This window comes from Nicotiana sylvestris, chromosome 12, assembly GCF_000393655.2.
Source record: "Nicotiana sylvestris chromosome 12, ASM39365v2, whole genome shotgun sequence".
NCBI classification, from domain to species: domain Eukaryota; kingdom Viridiplantae; phylum Streptophyta; class Magnoliopsida; order Solanales; family Solanaceae; genus Nicotiana; species Nicotiana sylvestris.
This window is the reverse complement of record NC_091068.1, coordinates 110465901-110486723: the sequence shown is the minus strand read 5'-3', so window position 1 is coordinate 110486723 and position 20823 is coordinate 110465901. Positions and strand designations below refer to the sequence as shown.

The following is a 20823-nucleotide window of genomic DNA, read 5'->3' as shown; positions in this document are numbered from 1 at the left end:
TGCCTGGACTGAGCTGTATGAAGTCTATCATGAATAATCTTAATCTTATCTAAGACATCCTGCACTAAATCTGTACCCATTTAATCGAGCCTCCCTCGGCTCAAACCATCCAACCGGCGATCGACACCGTCTACCATACAATGCCTCATAGGGAGCCATCTGGATGCTCGATTGATAACTATTGTTGTAGGCAAATTCCGTTGATGGCAAGAACTGATCCCAAGAACCTCCAAAGTCAATAACACATGCGCGAAGCATATCCTCCAAGATCTGAATAGTACGCTCGGATTGTCCGTCTGTCTAAGGATGAAATGTTGTGCTCAACTCGACCTGAGTACCCAACTCACACTATATTGCCCTCCATAAATACGATGTAAACTGTGTACCTCGGTCAGAAATGATAGACACAGGTACACTATGAAGAGGAACGTTCTCATAGATGTAAATCTTTGCCAACCGCTCCGAAGAATAGGTAACTGCCATAGGAATGAAATGTGCTGATTTGGTCAGCCTATCCACAATAACCCCTACTGCATCGAACTTCCTCTGAGTCTGTGGGAGTCCAACAACGAAGTCCATAGTGATACACTCCCACTTCCACTCAGGTATCTCAATCTTCTGAAATAAACCACCAGGTCTCTGATGCTCGTACTTTACTTGCAGACAATTCAAACACCAAGCTACATATGCAACAATATCCTTCTTCATCCTCCTTCACCAATAATATTGCCGCAGGTCCTGATATATCTTAGCGGCGCACAGATGAATAGAATAGCGGGAACTGTGAGTCTTCTCCAGAATCAACTCACAAAGCCCATCCACATTAGGCACGCAAATATGACCCTGCATTCTCAAAACCCCATCATCCCTAACTGTAACCTGCTTAGCATCTCCATGCCGCACTGTGTCCCTAAGGATAAGCAAATGAGGATCATCATACTGTCGCTCCCTGATATGCTCAAACAAGGAAGACTAAACAACTGTACATGCTAGAATACGACTGGGCTTAGAAACATCCAACCTCACGAACTGACTGGCCAAAGCCTGAACATCTAAGGCAAGTGGTCTCTCACTGACTAGAATATACGCCAGACTGCCCGTACTAGCTGACTTCCTACTCAAAGCATCGGCCACCACATTGGCCTTCCCGGAGTGATACAAGATGGTGATATCATAGTCTTTCAGTAGCTCCAACCACCATCTCTGCCTAAAACTGAACTCCTTTTGCTTGAACAAGTACTACAAACTCTTATGATCTGTGAACACCTCACATGACACGCCATATAGATAATGCCTCCAAATCTTCAGTGCGTGAACAATGGCAGCTAGATCCAAGTCATGAACTGGATAATTTTTCTCGTGAATCTTCAACTGACGTGAAGCATATGCAATAACCTTGTCACCCTGCATCAATACCGCACCAAGTCCATGACGAGATGCGTCACAATATACTATATATGGTGTTGTACCTATGGGCAACACCAACACCGGTGCCTTAGTCAAAGCTGTCTTGAGCTTCTAGAAGCTTACCTCACACTCATCCGACCACCTGAACTGAGCACCCTTTTGGGTCAACCTATTCATCAGGGCTGCTATAGATGAAAACCCCTCCACAAACCGACGGTAATAACCCGCCAATCCCAAGAAACTACGAATATCTGTAGCTGATATGGGTCTGGGCCAGTTCTTGACTGCCTCAATCTTCTTAGGATCCACCTGAATACCCTCTACTGATACAACATGACCCAACAATGCAACCGAACTCAACCAAAACTCACATTTTGAAAACTTAGCATATAATTGGCTGTATCTCAAAGTCTGACGAACGATCCGAAAATGTTGTTCATGCTCCTCTTGGCTGTGGGAGTAGATCAAGATATCATCAATAAAAACAATAATGAAGGAATTCAAATAGGGCTTGAATACTCAGTTCATCAAATCTATAAATGTTGCTGGGCATTTTGCAACCCAAATGACATCATTAGAAACTCGTAATGCCCATACTGAGTTTGAAAAGCTATCTTAGGGACATTGGATACCCTAATCCTCAACTGATGGCAACCAGACCTCAAATCAATCTTTGAAAACACCTTGGCACCCTAAAGCTGATCAAATAAATCATCAATCCTCGATAATGGATACTTGTTCTTAATGGTGACTTTATTCAACTGTAGATAATCTATACACATCCTCATCAATCCATCTTTTTCTTTCAAACAACATCGGTGCATCTCAAGGCGAGACACTAGGCCTGATGAATCCCTTATCAAGCAAATCTTGCAATTGCTCTTTCAATTCTTTCAACTCTGGCGGGGCCATATGGTACGGCGTAATAGAAATGGACTGAGTGCCCGGAGCCAAATCAATGCAAAAGTCAATATCCCTGTCAGGTGGAATCCCTGGCAGGCTTGCAGAAAATACCCCTGGAAACTCACGAACAACTAGAAATGGGCTGAGTGCCCGGAGCCAAATCAATGCAACAGTTAATATCCCTATTAGGTGGCATCCCTGGCAGGTTTGCAGAAAATACCCCTGGAAATTCATGGAAGGAACCTCCGCATTGGAGTCACGAACATAAGCCAAATAAGACAAACACCCCTTCTCGACCATACACTGAGCCTCATATAAGAGATAACCATACTGGTAAAATGCCCAGGAGTCCCTCTACACTCTAATTGAGGTAACCCTGACAATGCTAAGGTCACGGTCTTGGCGTGACAGTCTAATATAGCATGATAAGGTGACAGCCAATCCATCCCCAAAATGACATCAAAATCAACTATAGCGAGAAGTAGAAGATCTACGCTAGTCTTAAGACCCCCAATAATAACCATACACGAACGATAGACACGTCCTACAACAATAGAATCACCCACCGGTGTAGACACATACACAGGAACACTTAAAGAATCTTGAGGCACAACCAAATATAAAGCAAAGTAATATGATACATACGAATAAGTAGATCCTGGGTCAAATAATACTTGAGGCATCCCTACTGCACACTGAAACCGTACCTGTGATAATGGCATCAGATACCTCAGCCTCGGGGCTGAGCCCCACCACTCTGAACGGCATCCCTAGGATGGCCTCCTACTGGATGGACTCCACCTTTAGTGGCCTAATCTCCACCTCTAATACCTCGACCTCCACCTCAAGATGTTTGACCCCTACCTCTACCTGACTGAGCGGGCGGTGGAACACCCGGTGCCGGAACTAGGCACGAGAACCTTGATGCTGAGAACTGCTCGATGCTCGAGGGCAATACCTAGCGATGCGCCTCGGATTGCCACAAGTATAATAAGACCCCGGCTGCTGAGACTGATGACCCTGAAACTGACCCTAACGGCCTGTGTAACCACCCTGAAAACTCTGCAGCGGAAGTGCATTGATAGGAGTTGGTGGTTTATTGTAGGGTAGCTGATCAGAATACTACACATGAGAGCCACAACTACCTAAAGCACCGTGAGACGCCTGAAGCGCTGAATGAAATGGCCTGGGAGTATGGCCTCTACCAAAAGAATCCCTTCCTCCAAATGAGGCACCACTAAACCTACCAGAATGACGAGGCCTCTTGTCAGACCCCTGACCACTCCCCTAAGCTAAAACCATCTCAACTTGCCTAGCCACATTGGCCGCATCTTGGAAAGAAATCTTTCTCCCTGTCTCCTTAGCTATCTGCAACCTAATGGGCTGAGTGAGTTCCTCAATAAACCTCCTCCCCTCTCTCTCTCTCTCTCGGTAGGAGGTATAAGAAGAGAATGTCGGGCCAAATCAATAAACCTAGTCTCATACTGAGTGACGGTCATATAACCCTGCTGAAGATGCTCGAACCGCCTACGATAGTCCTCTCTCTAAGTAACATGAAGGAACTTTTCGAGAAATAACTGAGAGAACTGGTCCCAAGTCAAGGTAGGCGACCCAGCTGGTCTAGTCAACACAAAATCATTCCACCATCTCTTGGTGGACCCTATCATCTGGAATACAGCAAAGTCTACCCCATTAGTCTCCACTATCCCCATGTTCCGCAACACCTCATGGCAGCAGTCAAGATAATCCTATGGGTCCTCAGAAGTTGCCCCGCTGTAATTAACCAGGGAAAGCTTGGTGAACTTGTCCAACCTCAACAATGCCTCAGAAGACATGTCTGATCCACCTGCGGCCTATGCCGTAATAGCTGGCTGAACTACTCCAACTAGCTGAGCTGCTAGAGTCTGAAACTGAGGAGCCATCTGCTCCAGAGTGTGGGTAGCGGGAGTCTGTGCTCCTCCCCCAACCCAAGAGACGGCTGGTGCCACAGGAAATGTGTCAGTCAAAGCTACGCTCTCCATAAGGCCCACTAGACGGACCAAAGCATCCGGAAGCACTGGGGTGGTTATGAACCCCCTCTGGGACCTAAGCTGGTCCTACTTGAACAACCTGGGCTGGAGCCTCCTCATCAAACTTTACCTAAGGCTATGCCGTTGGTGCTGCTGCTCGAGCTCTGGGCTAAGCCCTGCCCCTGCCTCGGCCTCAGGCACGGCCTCGGCCTCATCCTCTGCCCCTCAGAAGAGCTGCCACTGGGGGCTCGGGCTGCTAATCAGCTAATGAAGCGGTACGTGTTATCGCCATCTGCAAAAGAACAAGAGTAGAAAATTTGATTAGCATTGAGAAATCAAATCGCACGATAGAGAAGAATAGAAGTGAGTTTGTTCCTAAACTTTGTATCCTCTGAGGCATAAGCACAAACATCTCCATACCGATCCCTCAGACTCTACCTAGCTTGTTCGTGAATTGTGAAACCTAGGCAACCTAGTGCTCTGATACCAACTTGTCACGACCCAGATTTCCTAGCGTCGGGATCGTGATGGCGCCTAACCAAATGATTGCTAGGCAAGCCAACCTATAAAAATCCAAATACACTACTTCTTTAGGAAATTCACTAAATGACAATAATTTAAAAATAACAATTTAATAAAATACGGAAGTTATAATTACTCAAATATCTCAACACCTTTACCCAAAATCAACTGTTACAATCCACAAACCTCTAAGAGTTACTAAAAATACTGGTTTAAAGGAAATACATCTATTCTCTAAATACAAGAAAACAGTGAAACTAGGACAAATGGAAGGGGACTCCAGGGTCTGCGAACGCCGGCAGATCTACCTTGGGTCTCCTGATGGACTGAAGGCAGCAACCCAACTATGATCAATAAGGTTTGGTACCAAAATCAGCACAGAAAGTGCAGAGTGCAGTATCAGTACAACCGACCCTATGTACTGGTAAGTGCCGAGCCTAACCTCGGCGAAGTAGTGACGAGGCTAGGACACGACAATAACATGAACCTGTATAGTTAATTCATATACGAGAAAATAACAACAAACGAAAATTTAACAGATAATAAGGGAAGGGGGGAAACATGCTGAGGGGAAATATCAAGTCCTGAAAATAGTACAATAAAGAAACATAGTAAATATCATGCTTTGCACCAACTAAAGTAATAACATAGTAAAACATGTGCACGAAATCACCCTTCATGTTTTTACTCTCGTCCTTACCATAAAAATAATGGAAATGGCACGACATCACCATTCGTGCATTAACTCTCTCATAACATGGCACGACATCACCCTTCGTGCATTAACACTCACAGAATATGGCACGGTATCACCTTTCGTGCATTAACACTCGAAGAATATGGCACGACATCACCCTTCGTACATTATCACTCACTCACAAAATATTGCACGACATCACCCTTCGAGCTTTACACTCTTCCTCACCCAAACAATAGAACAATAACAACCCGGAAAGGGAAATCATCAATAACCAACCTTGTTTCAATGTTAAATTTCACAATGTAATTTCAACATGAGTCAATACTCAACCGATATCTAATTCCAGTAAAACATGATAAGATTTGTTTAACATGAAGAATAGCCAGTTTAAGCATGAACAATACGAATATAGAATACAATGGTCACAAGTATAAAACTCACTCGCATGCTATAACTTGACGACAACATATAGGTGTTGATACCGAATTTTTCCCTATAATACTTTTTAAGTGCATATGTATCTTCAAAACTATGCATTAACATCGATTGATATTTTTCCATAAATTGTACATTTTAAAATTAATTTATCCAAGTATTTTATTTATATAAATAATTACAAAATTGCATCACAAATGACTTTATAGCATTTCATGATTTAATATTTCCATTTATAGTCATATTAAGTTCAAATTATTTCACAAATGGCTAGATTTACACTTTTTGGTTACAATTACAATAGCTTTGCAATTATAGCCCATGCACACATTATTGCATTATTTTACCAGAGAATGGTCCCTTGTATTTTTAAAAATAGCGAATAATTATTTTAAAACACTTCTATGCATGAAAATTATTTTTTAATTGTTAATTAATTTATAAAATAATTTTTATTCAATTACTTGGGTATTTAACAAACATCCCCTTTATTTTTCAGATCTAATCCCTTTTAAGCCAGCCCAAAAACCCCTCTAAAATTGGCCCAATTCCCTTAAGCCCAAATACACATCTGCCCGACCTAAGACCCCCATTCAATCCTGATAGTTGATCATTCAGATCAACGGTCCACAATCCCACTTTCCTTAATTAAACCTAGACCTAACCCCCCCCCCCCCCAAACCCTCTCGTGCTCTCCCTCACCCGCCGTCATCATCTCCCTCTTCTCTCAAACTCTCTCGACCTAACCCTTATTCTAAGCGCCGTTACCGGCATAAACCTCCACCTTTTGTGGCTTCCATGGCTTCTCCAACCAGCCCTGGCCCTCTACATGCCATGGCTCTTTGATTTCTTGTATCCTTGAGAATATCTCAAAGAACCTAGTTGGTTCTGGTTTGAAACTTCGTTTATTAGCCTGTCTCAGGCCATTTTTTCGACTGTGAGTAAGAACTTCTCTTTATTTTGTTACGAATCTATAGGTTCTTGACCTATTCTCTCATCTATACTACTTTTCTGAAAAAACCTAGTCCGTTACTATCGATCCTTCTCAAATATGTATAGATCTGGGGTGGTTCGAGCACTATTATGTGTTTTCCATTAAACTTTTCTGGGTTAATTAACTATTCCAACTTTTATCGCTCTTCCTAAACTAGGGTTCATCCCAAATTGTTTATCAAAGGTTTTTCTGACTTCTAATTGTTTAATCAATTATTCTTTCACCTTCTTGACTGATTTTTGCAAGAGTATTCTAACCCTAATTGATTATATGTAATATACTGATTTTTCCAATCTTTGCTTCGATTTTGGGTCTTTTCGTGTTACCACTCGTATTAATTTACTCTGTCTTTTGGACTTAAACATTTTCTTTGTTAAATTCAGTATTTTGTGGTTTTTTCCCTAATTAATCTCTGTTAGGGTTTGAACCTGCTTTTTCCGACTAAGTTCTATGTTTCTGTGAGGTTTTACTTAGTCTGATTTCTATTTATGGAAGTTGAGTATTCTTTCCGAAAATCAGTATTCTTTTGAAAGTTTTACTGATTGCTTTATTCTGTTAAAGATTCGTATGCATAGACTTTATTTGTTTCCTTGTTTATAACTTTAATTGTTCATATCTGCCTTAATTACTTGCCCGTATAACTTTGGGATTCTTACTTATTCCTTATTTGGTATGGTCTAGACTCCTTGCCTTAATTAAACCCTTGTTGTTACGGTTAATCAATTACCCCTAATTAAGGGGGTTTATTCCGAATCCTTATGTGATTGGATTATGTGATTTCTTTAATTGACTGAATGTTGATTCTTTTACCTTATTTGTGCTACTCTTAAACTGGTATATATACACTCTTATTTTTACCTCCCAACAGACGAACTAAGTTTAGAATACACACACACACACTTAAGATCTCTCTTCTTTCTTTGTTACTTGTGCTAACTGTTGGTCCAGTCGGCTGAAAGCCAAGGCTAGACAGTGGAATTACACTTGCTTTACATTCTGCACTTTGTTTCTCTAACTGGTATATCTCCAGTTCAATTCTGAAACTCAAACTCTATGTGTTCCATGTTTTGCACTAGTTCGATTTGCTATGTATTTATTTTATCTTCATGTTTACTACTTTACTCAGCATGTCTAAATTCTATCCTCCTCTGTTCAAATGTGCAATCAGTATGTCTAGGTATCACTTGTATGTTTGATACTTGGCCAACATATTTATTTAGCCTCTGTTTACTCTCTTTAATTGGTGTGATCATGTCGATAACTTAGTTGTGTATGTACTTGGTTGATCCTAATTAGTAAACACTTTGTCTTCAGCATGACTATTTCACTACATTCTATGCCTATGTCTTAATTACTTCTTATCATGACTAACTTGCTAAGTCTCTGAACTAGTGGATTCCTGTTTGTTCTGTACAGTTGTTGCTCCATATGCCCTAGACTCTATTTATGTATTCGAACTCTCTATGTTCCCAACCCCCTTGACCCCTATTTGTAAAGCTGATTGCTGAGTGATTGTAAGTCTGTGCACTCTACATTTGTGTGACTGTATGTCTGTTCTTTTAAGAATCGATTCCAAGACTATTTTCACCCCGAGCATCTTCATGAAAACTGTTTCTATTTCTGAAAATCTTTTCACTTCTAAAATTGTCTGTACACTGTTTTACTAAGTCTTTCAAAACTATGTCAAGCACTCTCACTTTACTCTTAGATTATTAGGTTCTGCCCCTCCAGTGTGTGTATTGCTTAGGAATCCATGAGATTCTTCTGAACTCTGGCACACTAGGGTTGGCCCTTCTACACTGCACATAACCAATCCTCTATTTGAGAAAAGGTCTTAGTGTGAGCACTGCCCGGGATCCTTGAGGTCCTTAGGGAACTTTAACACACTAGGACACACTATTGGCTGTGAGATTCTTGGCATCTGAGACTATTTTTGAAGGCTTGCCATCCCCAGGTTTACTTTGAGCCTAATTCAGGCTCCTTATAGTATAGTTTACATTTATTTATATAATTCATTCAGTCCTAGTCTGTAATAATATTCTTTGTAAATAGATATTGGGGTAATTATTAAAAAGAGGAGGGTTCCTATACGATTTTGTTGGGAAACTAGGTAGAAATCATTCTTTAGGTTTATATATATGTTGATTTGCAGTAGAAATCATGCTTTAGGTTTATATTATGCCGATTTGAAATAGAAATCATGCTTTAGGTTTATATTATGCAATAGATATCATGCCTCTAGGTTTGTTATGCCTATTTGTATTAAAAACAATGCTATAAATCTGTTTATTGGATATCCTGCCTTAGGATAATCATGTTTACTGATTTTGCATATTAAAAAACATGTTATATTCTCATCATTCTATTATCACGAAAACTCTGTTTCTACACAAGTCATAATCACCGAGAAATTTGTTGTTAAAGTCACCGCTGTAATCATGCTTAATAAAATGACCATCTCTCTCTGTGCATTAGAAATCCTTCCTTAGGACTCTGTTTGTATTTGATTTAAATCGTATCTATGTCGCTTAAATGAATAATTATCTATAAATAGGTTTAAAGACAGCCTCAACACATAGATATCATGTTCTAGTATAAATATGCATGAAATCAGCTTTTTGTAACATTCAACACCTAGACCAACATGCCTATAGGATTTAATAAAATTCAAGCTATTTGACTAATTCCCAAAATTCTATTTTAGACAGCATGTTTATAGGTGTACAACAGATCCACACCTAGGCAAGCCTTAGGTAATTAAGAGCTTCATAAAAACTGCGAAATGGTGTTGTGTTTGTAAAATTGTTCAGGTTTAACAGTTTCTAAAATCAGTAGGCAAACTGATCAGGTTATATCACTTCGTTTTAAAAAAATGTTGCATATTCTATGTTTGTGATGCTCACCTAGATATCCTATTCTAGGACCTTCTGAAATTCTTTAAAATCTGCTGTTTGAGACGTGCTACTTGTTTGTTTATGTGTGGAGGTAAATATGAGCCCCTTAATTGCTTCCCTATTTAACAGTCTTATATGTTATTTGTTGTTGCTTATATTTTACCTTTTAAACACCTTATGAGGGTCTAGTACTACCTAAATTTAGAGGTCCTAAATACCTACAGGACCACAACGAAGGGACGGGTAAAGCACGCTTAGAGTTCGTTAATTAAAATCGCTTATATAACCACTAAGGGGAGGGTAATGGGTAGTTAAAAGGATATGATGACCTGTGTGCTAATGCCATGTGTAACCCCTCTATTTGAGGAAGGCTTACCGGGTATTGTACAGATATGATTCTATAGGCTAACCAACTTAGGACTTCCCTTCCTCTATTTACATATGTGTGCTTAGACTACCTATTCGTTAAACTTTCTTTATTTACATATGTGTGCTCAGACTACCTAAACTTCCTTTATTTACAAATGTGTGTTTAGATTGCTTACCTGTTAAATGACTAATTCACATAACTGAGTTCGGTCGCGACCCAACGTTGTGGACCGCGAGGGGTGCCTCACACCTTCCCCTCAAGGTTATTTCGAGCCCTTACCCTAATCTCTGGTAATGCAAACTAGTTATATGAGTTAACTGCTCTAGGTGCCCTAACTCGCCTTAATTCGTTAGGTGGCGACTCTTCAAATACCCAATTCCCAAAAGGAAACGAGTTGTTCCCAATGAATATCGAAACTTGGACTCCACGAGGAAAAAAGGGGCGTGGCAATAGGTACTCGTCACCTCACCTATATGCCGTACTCAACAACCAAACATATTGCAAATAAGGAAACAACACCTAATCTTTCAAGCTAAGGTTAACCACAACACTTACCTCAATTCAACGGCCGAACTCAAACCTCAAACACAGTTTTCTCTTAGTTTCCACCTCCGAACCACCCGTATCTAGTCATAATTAACTTAATAATATCAATTATTGCCAAATAAATCAATTCCAATACATAATTATAGGTTTCCTAATATTTTCCCCAAAAAGTCAAAAATCGACCCCTGGCCCGCTTTGTCAAAACTCGAAGTTCGGACCAAAACCCGATTAACCATTTACCCCTGAGCCCGGATATACAATTGGTTTTGGAATCCGCCAATTTTAGGTCTAAACCCCCAAATTTCGAAATTCCTAAGTTCTACCCAAAACATCCAATTCCACCATGAAAAACCCTAGATTCTAGGATGAAAACTTGTAAGAAGATGTAATAGATTGAAAGAAAAGAGTTAAGGATCAATTACCTATGATTTGGGGAAGAACTAGCCTTTGGAAAATTGCCTCTTGAAATTTAGATTTTGAAAATTTGGAAAATGAATAAAAAAATTCCATCTAAGCCACTTTTACACAGCTGTAGATGTCGTATTTGCAACATGAGCTTCGGAATTGCGAAGCTCGCAAATGCGAAGAACCATAGCAAATTCAAAGTTCCTAACACTTCTGCTGCCTTCATAATTGCGAAGGTATGTTCGCAATTGCGAATAGGAACCTCCGCAAATGCGATAAAATGATCGCATTTGCGATCACTGGCCTTCCCAAATTTACTTCGCAAATGTGAAGAAGTCTTCGCAATTGCGAAGACTGCCTGGCCTAGCTTATGATTGCAATTGGGATAAAAGCCCCCCAAAAGCAAAACATGCAGGGTTCGCAATTGCGATGCCTGATCTCGCAATTGCGAGATCAGAGTCCTGCAACAGGTTCAGTCATACCAGCAATTTTTCCTAAGTTCCAAAACACTATGTAGCCTATCCAAAACTCACCTGAGCCCTCGGGGCTCCAAACCCAGCATGCACACAAGTCTTAAAACATTATACAAACTTGCTCGTGCGATCAAAACGTCAAAATAACATCAAAAACCACAGATTTAATAACAAAACACATGAAATCGTTAAGAACGCTTGAAATTCCTATTTTCACAACCGGACGTCTGAATATCGATCCCGTTTTTTATCAAATTTTACAGATATGACTGAATTATTATATTAAACATGTACCGGGCTCCAGAACCAAAATACAGGCCCGATACCAATATGATCAAGCATTCTTCATTTTTTTTAAATCCTTAGATTTTCAGTTTAACAATTTTTAACAAAAATTTATTACTGGGGTTAGGGACCTCGGAATTTGATTCCAGGTATACACCCAAGTTTCATATTTTACTAGAGACCTTCCCGGACCGCCAAAATACGGGTCCAGATCCGTTCACTTAAAATGTTGACCGAAGTTAACTAAAATCACTTTTAAAGGCAAAAAAATTATAATTTCCTCAAATTTTTACATAAAGGCTTTCCGGAAATGCGCCTGAACTGTGCACGCAAATTGAGGAGAGTAAGATGAGGTTTTGAATGTCTCGGAACCCCGAATTGGATTCTAAACACGAGATGACCTTTTGGGTCATCACAAACGTAGATAGTGCTTATTCACAAAACACTATGGCAGCTGGTCTAGGTGGAGCATTCAAATAGCAATGGAGACCGGATCGTTGGTGTTCATAAATCATGCCATGCAACATCATGCACACATGCTGAATTAATGGCTTTACATGAAAGTTTGAAGATTGCAAGAGAGATGAATTTCCTCAAAAATGGAAATTGAAACAGACTTTACGAAAATCATCAAGCTCTTATATAAAATAATCAATATCTTTCTAACATTATTCTTTAATACAGGTTGTTAATGCACCAGCTGAAGCTCCCAATTCTGAGACATAACTTCATAGAAGAAAATGAAGTAGCATACCTATTAGATAAGGAAGATGTTAAAAACTTCTCCCCTACTAAGTGTTTTTACCATGCTCATCCACCCCTTTTTGTTGAGCAAGAAGTATACAAGAATAAGCACGGAATATGTATTAGTACTAAGTTTCTTTCTACTACAGTTTGTAATTGTCTAGCTACTTGTGACGACCCGGCCAGTCATCTCATAAGTTATCGCTCTGTTTCCCCCATTTCTACTTCTCATTGCTTTGTATATCGGTTCTATATGTGATCGAGTTAGTGTGCTCGGGTTCGGAAAGGATTTGGCAAGGTTTGAGACACTTAGTCTCTTTTGAGGAAGTTTAAGTTGGAAAAGTCAACCGGATATTGACTTATGTGTTAGAGAGATCGAATGTGAGTTCTGATGGTTCGGATAGCTTCGGGAGGTGATTTGGGACTTAGGAGCATGATCGAAACATGTTTTGGAGGTCCGGGGTAAATTTAGGCTTGAATTCGCGAAATTGGATTTTTGGCATTTTCCGATTGATAGGTGAGGTTTTGATATAGGGATTGGAATAGAATTCCGAGAGTTGTAGTAGTTCTGTTGTGTCATTTATGATGTGTGTGAAAAATTTCAGGTCATTCGGACGTGGTTTGGTTGGGTTTTTGATCAAAAGTGTAATTTAGAAGATTTTGGAATTCTTAGGCTTGAATCCGATACAAATTTGGTGTTTTGATGTTGTTTTGAGTGTTCCAAAGGTTGGAACAAGTTTGAATGATGTTGTGGGATCTGTTGGCATGTTTGGTTGAGGTCTCGGGGGCCTCGGGTATGTTTCGGGTGGTCAATCGGATCATTTCTAGATGTTGGGAGTTGCAGAAAATTGTTGATCAGTGTTGCAGTGAAATGGCCTTCGCGTTCGCGAGTAGGCAGTCACGTTCGTGAAGGGTTAGTTGAGGAGGCAGATGATTTAGCCTTCACATTCACAAGGAAGGCTCCGCATTCGCGAAGGGCTGTAATAAGGTGCATCGCTTTCGCGAGGTGGAGTCCCGTTCGCATACAGGGAATTGAGCAGCTGGGTTTAAAGATTGATTTGTTCATCGCGTTCGCGAGAGGAGGAGCGGAAGAGCCATCGCATTCGTGAGGGGCTGGTCGTGATCGCATAAGAGGTAAATCTAATCAAAGTTGGTTTGTGCTTCGCGAACGTGAGGCGTTGACCGTGTTCGCGAAGAAGGAATTTAGGCCTGTGCAGAATGTTTAAATAGTCATCTTGTCCGCGATTTTAGGGTTTATTTCCATCATTTTTAAGCGATTTTGGAGCTTTTTGAAGAGGATTGAAGAGGGATTCAAGGGGAAACACTTGGAGGTAAGATTCATGGACTTAATACTCGATTCAAATGTGAATTCTACCTAATTAATCATGGAATTTAAGCCTAATATTGAAAACTAGGGCTTGCAATTGGAGACCTAGAATTTGGGATTTGAGGGGTCATTTGTGGTTGGAATTTGATGCTTTTTGGTATGAATGAATTTGGGGAGTGATAAGGAGTCTATTGATGTAAATTTTATCAGAATCCGAGATGTGGGCCTAGGGGTCGGGTTTGGCCAATTTCGGGATTTGTATTGTAATTTGATTTCTTTCGAGTGGGCTTTGTTCCCTTAGCTTAGTTTGATGGTTTTTCACTGATTTTGGTTAGATTTGGAGCATTCAGAGGCCGATTCGAGGGGCAAAGGCATCGCGAGCTAGAGATTTGGACCGGATAGAGGTGAGTAATGATTGTAAATGTTGTCCTAAGGGTATGAAACCCCGGATTGCACATCGTTGTGCTATATTGAGGTGACACACATGCTAGATGACCAGCGTGGGGTCGTGCATTGTTGGGGATTGTGACTTAGTCCGTCTTGAATGACTATTTTACTACGTATTTGACTGGAAACTGTTTGCTACCATCATGTTTTGGGCTGAATACCATATTTGGGACTCGTGCCAACTATTTGAACCCTTAGGGGATTTTTTACTGATATTTCCTCACTATTTTTACTTTATACTTGAACTTAGTCATGTTATATTCTACTGTTTTTATAACTCAGCCTTGTTTACTCTACTTTAACGCTTAAATTATATTTTAAATGATATTTTGGGCTGAGCACCATATTTTACTGTTGCCCTAGTGGATGTAAGATTCTGACTGAGTAAGGCCAAGGGCCTATGTTGTGAGGAAAAATTGATTATGATTATGAGGCCGAGGGCCTGAGATTTGTACGCCACGAGGTGGCTTGTTGATATGAGGCCGAAAGCCTCTGTGATTATGCCACGAGATGACTTGATACTGTGCTTGGTCCGTAAGGGGCCCTCTAGGAGTCTGCACACCCCTAGTGAGCACGGGTACATGATAAGTAGGATTTTTAACATGTTTTATACCCATACTTGCATGCGCTTTGAGTGTAAATTGCTACAAAATAGTCCCAAAAAGCTTACAGATTACAGTTGATTGCAGGTTTGAGCTATAAAGTGATAAATCGTCAAAGATCGGCTCAAATTGGAGTGAAACCTGCTCAAGTGCCAAAGATCAGTAGAGTGAAGACATTCAGAACTTGGTGCGGACCGCACCATAGAAGTTCAGAGACTGTGAACTTGTAAGCCATGCCCCAATGCGGCCGCGTCCCAATTCATGCGGCTTGCGTTTCACTCATGTGGCCGCAAAATTTTGCTATGCGGTCGCATCCAATAAGTTCAGAGAGTATTATATTCCAGAAGCAAACCACGTGGCCGCGTTCAACTTCATGCGGCCCGCGCTCCCCCCCCCCCGCTCCCCCCCATGCGGCCGCACTCTATGGTCACACGGCCCGCATCAGTGAAGTTCAGAGAAGCTGCAAAACCTTTCATGCGGCCGCACAACAACTGTGTGCGGTCCGCGCTAGTTTTCATGCGGCCACACCCCAACTTTGTGCGGTCCGCATCACCATTTTCAGAGATCAAGATTCAGAGGTCAAGCAACCCAGTGCGGCCGCGTGCCATCTTTGTGCAGTCCGCACTAACCCCGCAGGGGCATTTTTGTCCAGTTTTTTCAGCCCATTATAAATAGAACATTTTACCATTTTTAGGTCAAGTTTTGTACAACTGACAGCTGCTGCACTCGTGAGACTTATGTTTTGGCCTATCTTGGGCATTTTTAGCTTAGTTTCATCATAGATTATTGTAGTTTAGCATTAGCAATTAATTAATATGGTTGTTTCATCTTCTATTTCTTCATTTTCTGCTTTAATTATGTCTAGCTAAACCCATTAGCTAGGGTTGTGGCTCAACCCTAGTGTGGGTAATTAATGGGTGTTGCTTCTTACTGATAGATTGATATTGGGTGTTTGTTATTTGGGTTAATTTTATGGTTTAATTAAGGATTGATGGTTGCAAACATTGATTCTAGCTTAGTGGGTCTTGACCTTTCTTGAGAAAGAGAGTCTATGACCCCAGAATTGACCCAACAAGGGATTGGGGTGGATCCATGAGAAATGGTAGTCCCAATTAACGGGTTAAACCTCGAGAGAGTAATCACCCTACTTGAACCCTAGTTGCTTGGTCTAATTGGCCTACCCAATTGATCTCAAGAGAGTCAATTGGGCAAAATCGCTCTCTCTACCGAGAGGTGTGAGAGTGAGTACAAATGTGCACGGTTATAACATTGATCCCAAATATGTTAATCTATTATTAGTAACCTCTACCCGTTAGTTAACCACCTAGGTGATGCCACGACCCTAGTGCCTTTCTCTATATTAATCATAACTTAGAACATACCCTTTTAGCATAAATTAGCTTAAACTTGTAGTTGATAATAGTAGTGATTATACAAAAACCCAAAAAATGGTAGAAGTACAATTAGGAGCAAACATGCATTCCTAGTCTAAACAAATACGCAACTTCATTCCAAGCCCCCTGTGGAAATTGACCCCGATACCACTATTCAGGTAAAAGTATTAGCGCCCGCTCCTCCTACCGTTGTGTGAGGTTGAGTTCGCCGCGATCAACCTTTTGGCGCCATTGCCGGGGAGCTTACGGTGTTGACTATTTGTGTAGCTAGAATTGTGTTTTGCTTCTCTTTCCTTCTTGTTTACTAATTTTGTTTGTGTCGATCAATCAGGTACAATGGCTCTTAATGCAAATGACCCTCTCGGTAATGTGATTAGCGGGGGAGGAGGTAGAGGATCTAGAACAAGATGAGGTCTTAGCTCAACTTCCACGGAGAGGCCGACATGTCAATATAAATGCAAATGAGAACAACAACATTCCAGACCCTCCTCCGGCACCGCCGAGAGTGGCTCCCAGAGTTTTACCAAATTAAGGATATGCCAGTGCTATTGTTCCTTCCCGAATCCGGGCGGGGAACTTTCAAATCACAAATGTTATGCTGACCTTGCTCGAGCAAAGAGGTTATTTCACTGGTGCCTCCGATCAAAATGCCTACAAGCACTTGAAGGGGTTCGTGGATACATGTTGGGGTAGCAAGCAGACAAACATGTCCGAGGATGCGTTGAGATTGAGGCTTTTCCCATTTTCTCTTCGGGGTAAAGCATTGGATTGGTTAGAAAGGCTCCCTAATCATTCTATTACAACATGGGATGAATTTGCGGACAAATTTATTGCCAAGTTCTTCTCTCCAAGTCATATGGCAGCTCTTTGGGATGAAATTCTAGCTTTCAAGCAAGAGCCAATGGAACCTTTGCATGAGATATGGGAAAGATATAGAACAATGGTGAAAGAGTGCCCTAATAATGATATGACCGAGGCTATGATTCAACAAACCTTTTATCGAGGCATCAACACCACGAATCAATGCATCGTGAACCAATTGGCCGGAGGGAACTTTATGAAACTTTCTTACCAAGAGGCATGTGATGTACTTGATGAAATGGCCGACACCTCTTCGGCATGGCAAAGCCGAGCAAACGTGCCCCAAGGTGACCCCACGGTCATCCATTTGCACAAGGAATTGCACGATCATGGCCAAGCTATCGCCGAGCTTACAACAACTATGAATTAATTGGCAAAGGCGCAATTGCAACAAGTCCAAAACCCGCGCCAAGTCAACGCAATGGAAGGTGTTTCTATGTTGAAAAGAAGGCAAAAAGGACAACAACCTCAAGCTAATTGTGAACAATATGACAACAACAATGATGGTGGTGGTTATTCAAATGAGTGCTATGATGATCAAAGCGAAGAGATCCAATATGTCAACAACTATCAAGGGAATAGAGGTAACTCTTCAAACCAACAATGGCGTCCTCAAGGTAATTGGGGCAATCAACAACAAGGCGGAGGTAATTGGAATAACAACAACCAAAACAACAATTGGGGTAATCAAGGCAACCAAGGAAATTGGCATGGTAATAACAATAATTGGGGAAACAACAACAATCAAGGAGGGTGGAACAATGGCGGGAACCAAGGCAACCGGGGGCAAGGTTTTCAAAGGCCCACTATGTACCAACAACCGAACAATCCCCCCCCCCCCCCTTTCCTTCTCAAGGTCTGAGTTCGTTCGGAAGCGAGATGGGGAGAATTGAAAGCATGTTCGAGAAAATGATGAAAAAGAACCAAGATTCCGAGGCCCAATTAGCTTCGCATAACACATCTATCCGGAACTTGGAAGTGCAATTAGGCCAAATCTCTCAGTCTTTAAATATTCGCCCAAAGGGTGCTCTACCAAGTGATATGGTAGTAAACCCCAAGGGTGGGCACAATAATCATGTGATGGCAGTGACAACGCGAAGTGGAAGAGGCAGTGATGTGCATGCCTCAAGAGGAAACCAAGTTACGGTGGATGAAGATGAGTTACGAGATAATGAAATACCTTTGGTGGTTGAAGATGTAGTTGAACCAAGTGTGAGAGATGATGTGCGGATTGATGTTCATGAGGTTGAGGAAGAAACACAAGAGGCCGTGAACCCGTCTAGGGAACAAGTGATTGATATGCCCGAGCCGGTGGTGCCCAAAGCTCAAGCACCCTTACCTCGACCTCCTCCGCCCTATCCTCAACGGTTGGCCAAGAAAAAGGGTGACAACCAATTTAAGAAATTCATTGAGATGATGAATAGTATGACTATCAACGTGCCTTTGGTGGAGGCACTCGAGCAAATGTCGGGATACGCAAAGTTAATGAAAGATTTGGTTACAAAAAAGAGATCAATGGAGTGTGAGACAATCAAGATGACCCATCAAGTGAGCGCAATTTTACATTCTATGTGGCTTCGAAACTTGAGGACCCCGGTGCATTCACTATCCCATGTACCATTGGAAGTGCCGACTTTGCAAAAGCCCTTTGTGACTTGGGGGCAAGTATCAATTTAATGCCATATTCGGTCTTCAAGTCCTTGGGAATCGGACAACCTCGTCCAACTTTTATGAGGCTTCAAATGGTGGACCGGTCAATGAAGCGACCTTTGGGGATTATTGATGACGTCCTTGTTTGTGTTGATAAGTTCATATTGCCGTCCGATTTAGTTATCTTGGATTGTGATGTGGATTTTGAGGTTCCAATTATCCTTGGAAGACCTTTCCTATCTACTGGGAAGGCTTTGGTAGATGTCGAGGCGGGAGAGTTGACCTTCCGTCTTGGTGATGAAAAGGTGGTGTTCCATGTATGCAAATCTATGAGGCAACCGAATAGCACCGAGGTGTGCTCGTTTGTTGACATTGTCACGGCGGTGATAGTGGATGACACAAGTGCAATGGTGAATGTTGAAGACCCACTTGAAGCTGTTCTCTTGAACAAGGATGTTGATGATGATGCTGGGAGAGTTGAATGTGTAAACGCTTTGCATGGTATGGGCTCGTATTCTTATGAGCCTAGGAAGTTATCTTTGGATCTTGAGAATCGCAAAACTCCCCCAACCAAGCCATCTATTGAGGAGCCACCGGTGTTGGAGTTGAAACCACTTCCTCCTCACCTCAGGTATGAATACTTGGGCCCTAATTTCACTTTGCATGTTATTCTTTCGTTTTGTTTGACTAACGTGTAGGTTGACGCCACTTTGGCAGTTCTACAAAAGCGCAGAGGGCAATTGGATGGACATTGGCGGATATACAGGGCATAAGCCCCGCCTTTTGCATGCATAAGATTATATTGGAGGAGGATGCGAGGACCTCACTTGAACACCAAAGGAGACTCAACGAAGCTATGCAAGAAGTGGTCAAAAAGGAAGTTATCAAGTGGCTTGACGCCGGTGTGGTGTATCCTATTTCTGACAGCTCATGGACTTCTCCGGTGCAATGCGTACCGAAGAAGGGCGGGATGACTGTGGTAACCAATGCCAACAATGAGTTGATTCCTACTCGGACGGTGACAGGATGGAGAGTTTGTATGGACTATAGAAAGCTTAACAAGGTGACTCGAAAGGATCATTTCCCGTTGTCGTTCCTCGACCAAATGCTTGATCGTCTTGCGGGTCGGTCGTTCTATTGCTTTTTAGATGGGTATTCGGGGTACAATCAAATTCTCATTGTCCCAGAAGATCAAGAAAAGATGACCTTTACATGTACCTACGACACATTTGCATTTTCGAGGATGCCGTTTGGATTGTGTAATGCCCCAGTAACCTTTCAACGATGTATGATGGAAATTTTCACCGACATGGTGGAAGATATATTGGAGGTATTTATGGATGGTTTTAGCGTGGTGGGAAACTCCTTTGAGGAATGTTTGACAAATTTGGACCGAGTGTTGGCCCGATGTGAAGATACAAACCTAGTCCTCAATTGGGAAAAATGTCATTTTATGGTAGAAGAGGGTATTGTATTGGGTCATAAGATTTCGAAGAAAGGTATTGAAGTTGACAAAGCCAAGATTGAAGTCATTTCAAGGTTACCTCCCCCTACTTCTGTCAAAGGGATGAGGAGCTTTTTAGGGCACACGGGTTTCTACCGAAGGTTCATCAAAGATTTCTCTAAGGTAGTTAATCCGTTGTGCAAGTTGTTAGAGAAGAAGGCCAAATTTGTTTTTGATGAGAAGTGCATGGATGCTTTCGAGCTGCTAAAACACAAGTTGACAACAACCCCTATCATTACCGCACCCAATTGGAGCTTTCCATTTGAGCTCATGTGTGACGCTAGTGATGTTGCGGTAGGGGCGGTCTTGGGACAAAGAATCAACAAGATGTTCCATCCGGTGTACTACTCA

At 41.6% G+C, this 20823-nt stretch overlaps 1 protein-coding gene across 1 annotated transcript; it reads left to right on the top strand.

Moving 5' to 3' along the window:
* Positions 1-19060: 19060 nt before the first annotated feature.
* Positions 19061-19741, top strand: LOC138883535 (uncharacterized). Its single transcript, XM_070164229.1, has 2 exons — positions 19061-19453; positions 19667-19741. The coding sequence occupies exons 1-2, from the start codon at positions 19061-19063 to the stop codon at positions 19739-19741; spliced, it is 468 nt and encodes a 155-aa protein (XP_070020330.1).
* The last annotated feature ends 1082 nt before the right edge of the window (positions 19742-20823 follow it).

Excerpts from the sequence above, each read along its gene's own strand:
- LOC138883535 (XM_070164229.1), top strand. The coding sequence starts at position 19,061 with ATGGTGGACCGGTCAATGAAGCGACCTTTGGGGATTATTGATGACGTC. Across the intron at positions 19,454-19,666 it reads ATGCTGGGAGAGTTGAATGT|GTTGACGCCACTTTGGCAGT; the intron begins GTAAACGCTTTG and ends ACTAACGTGTAG.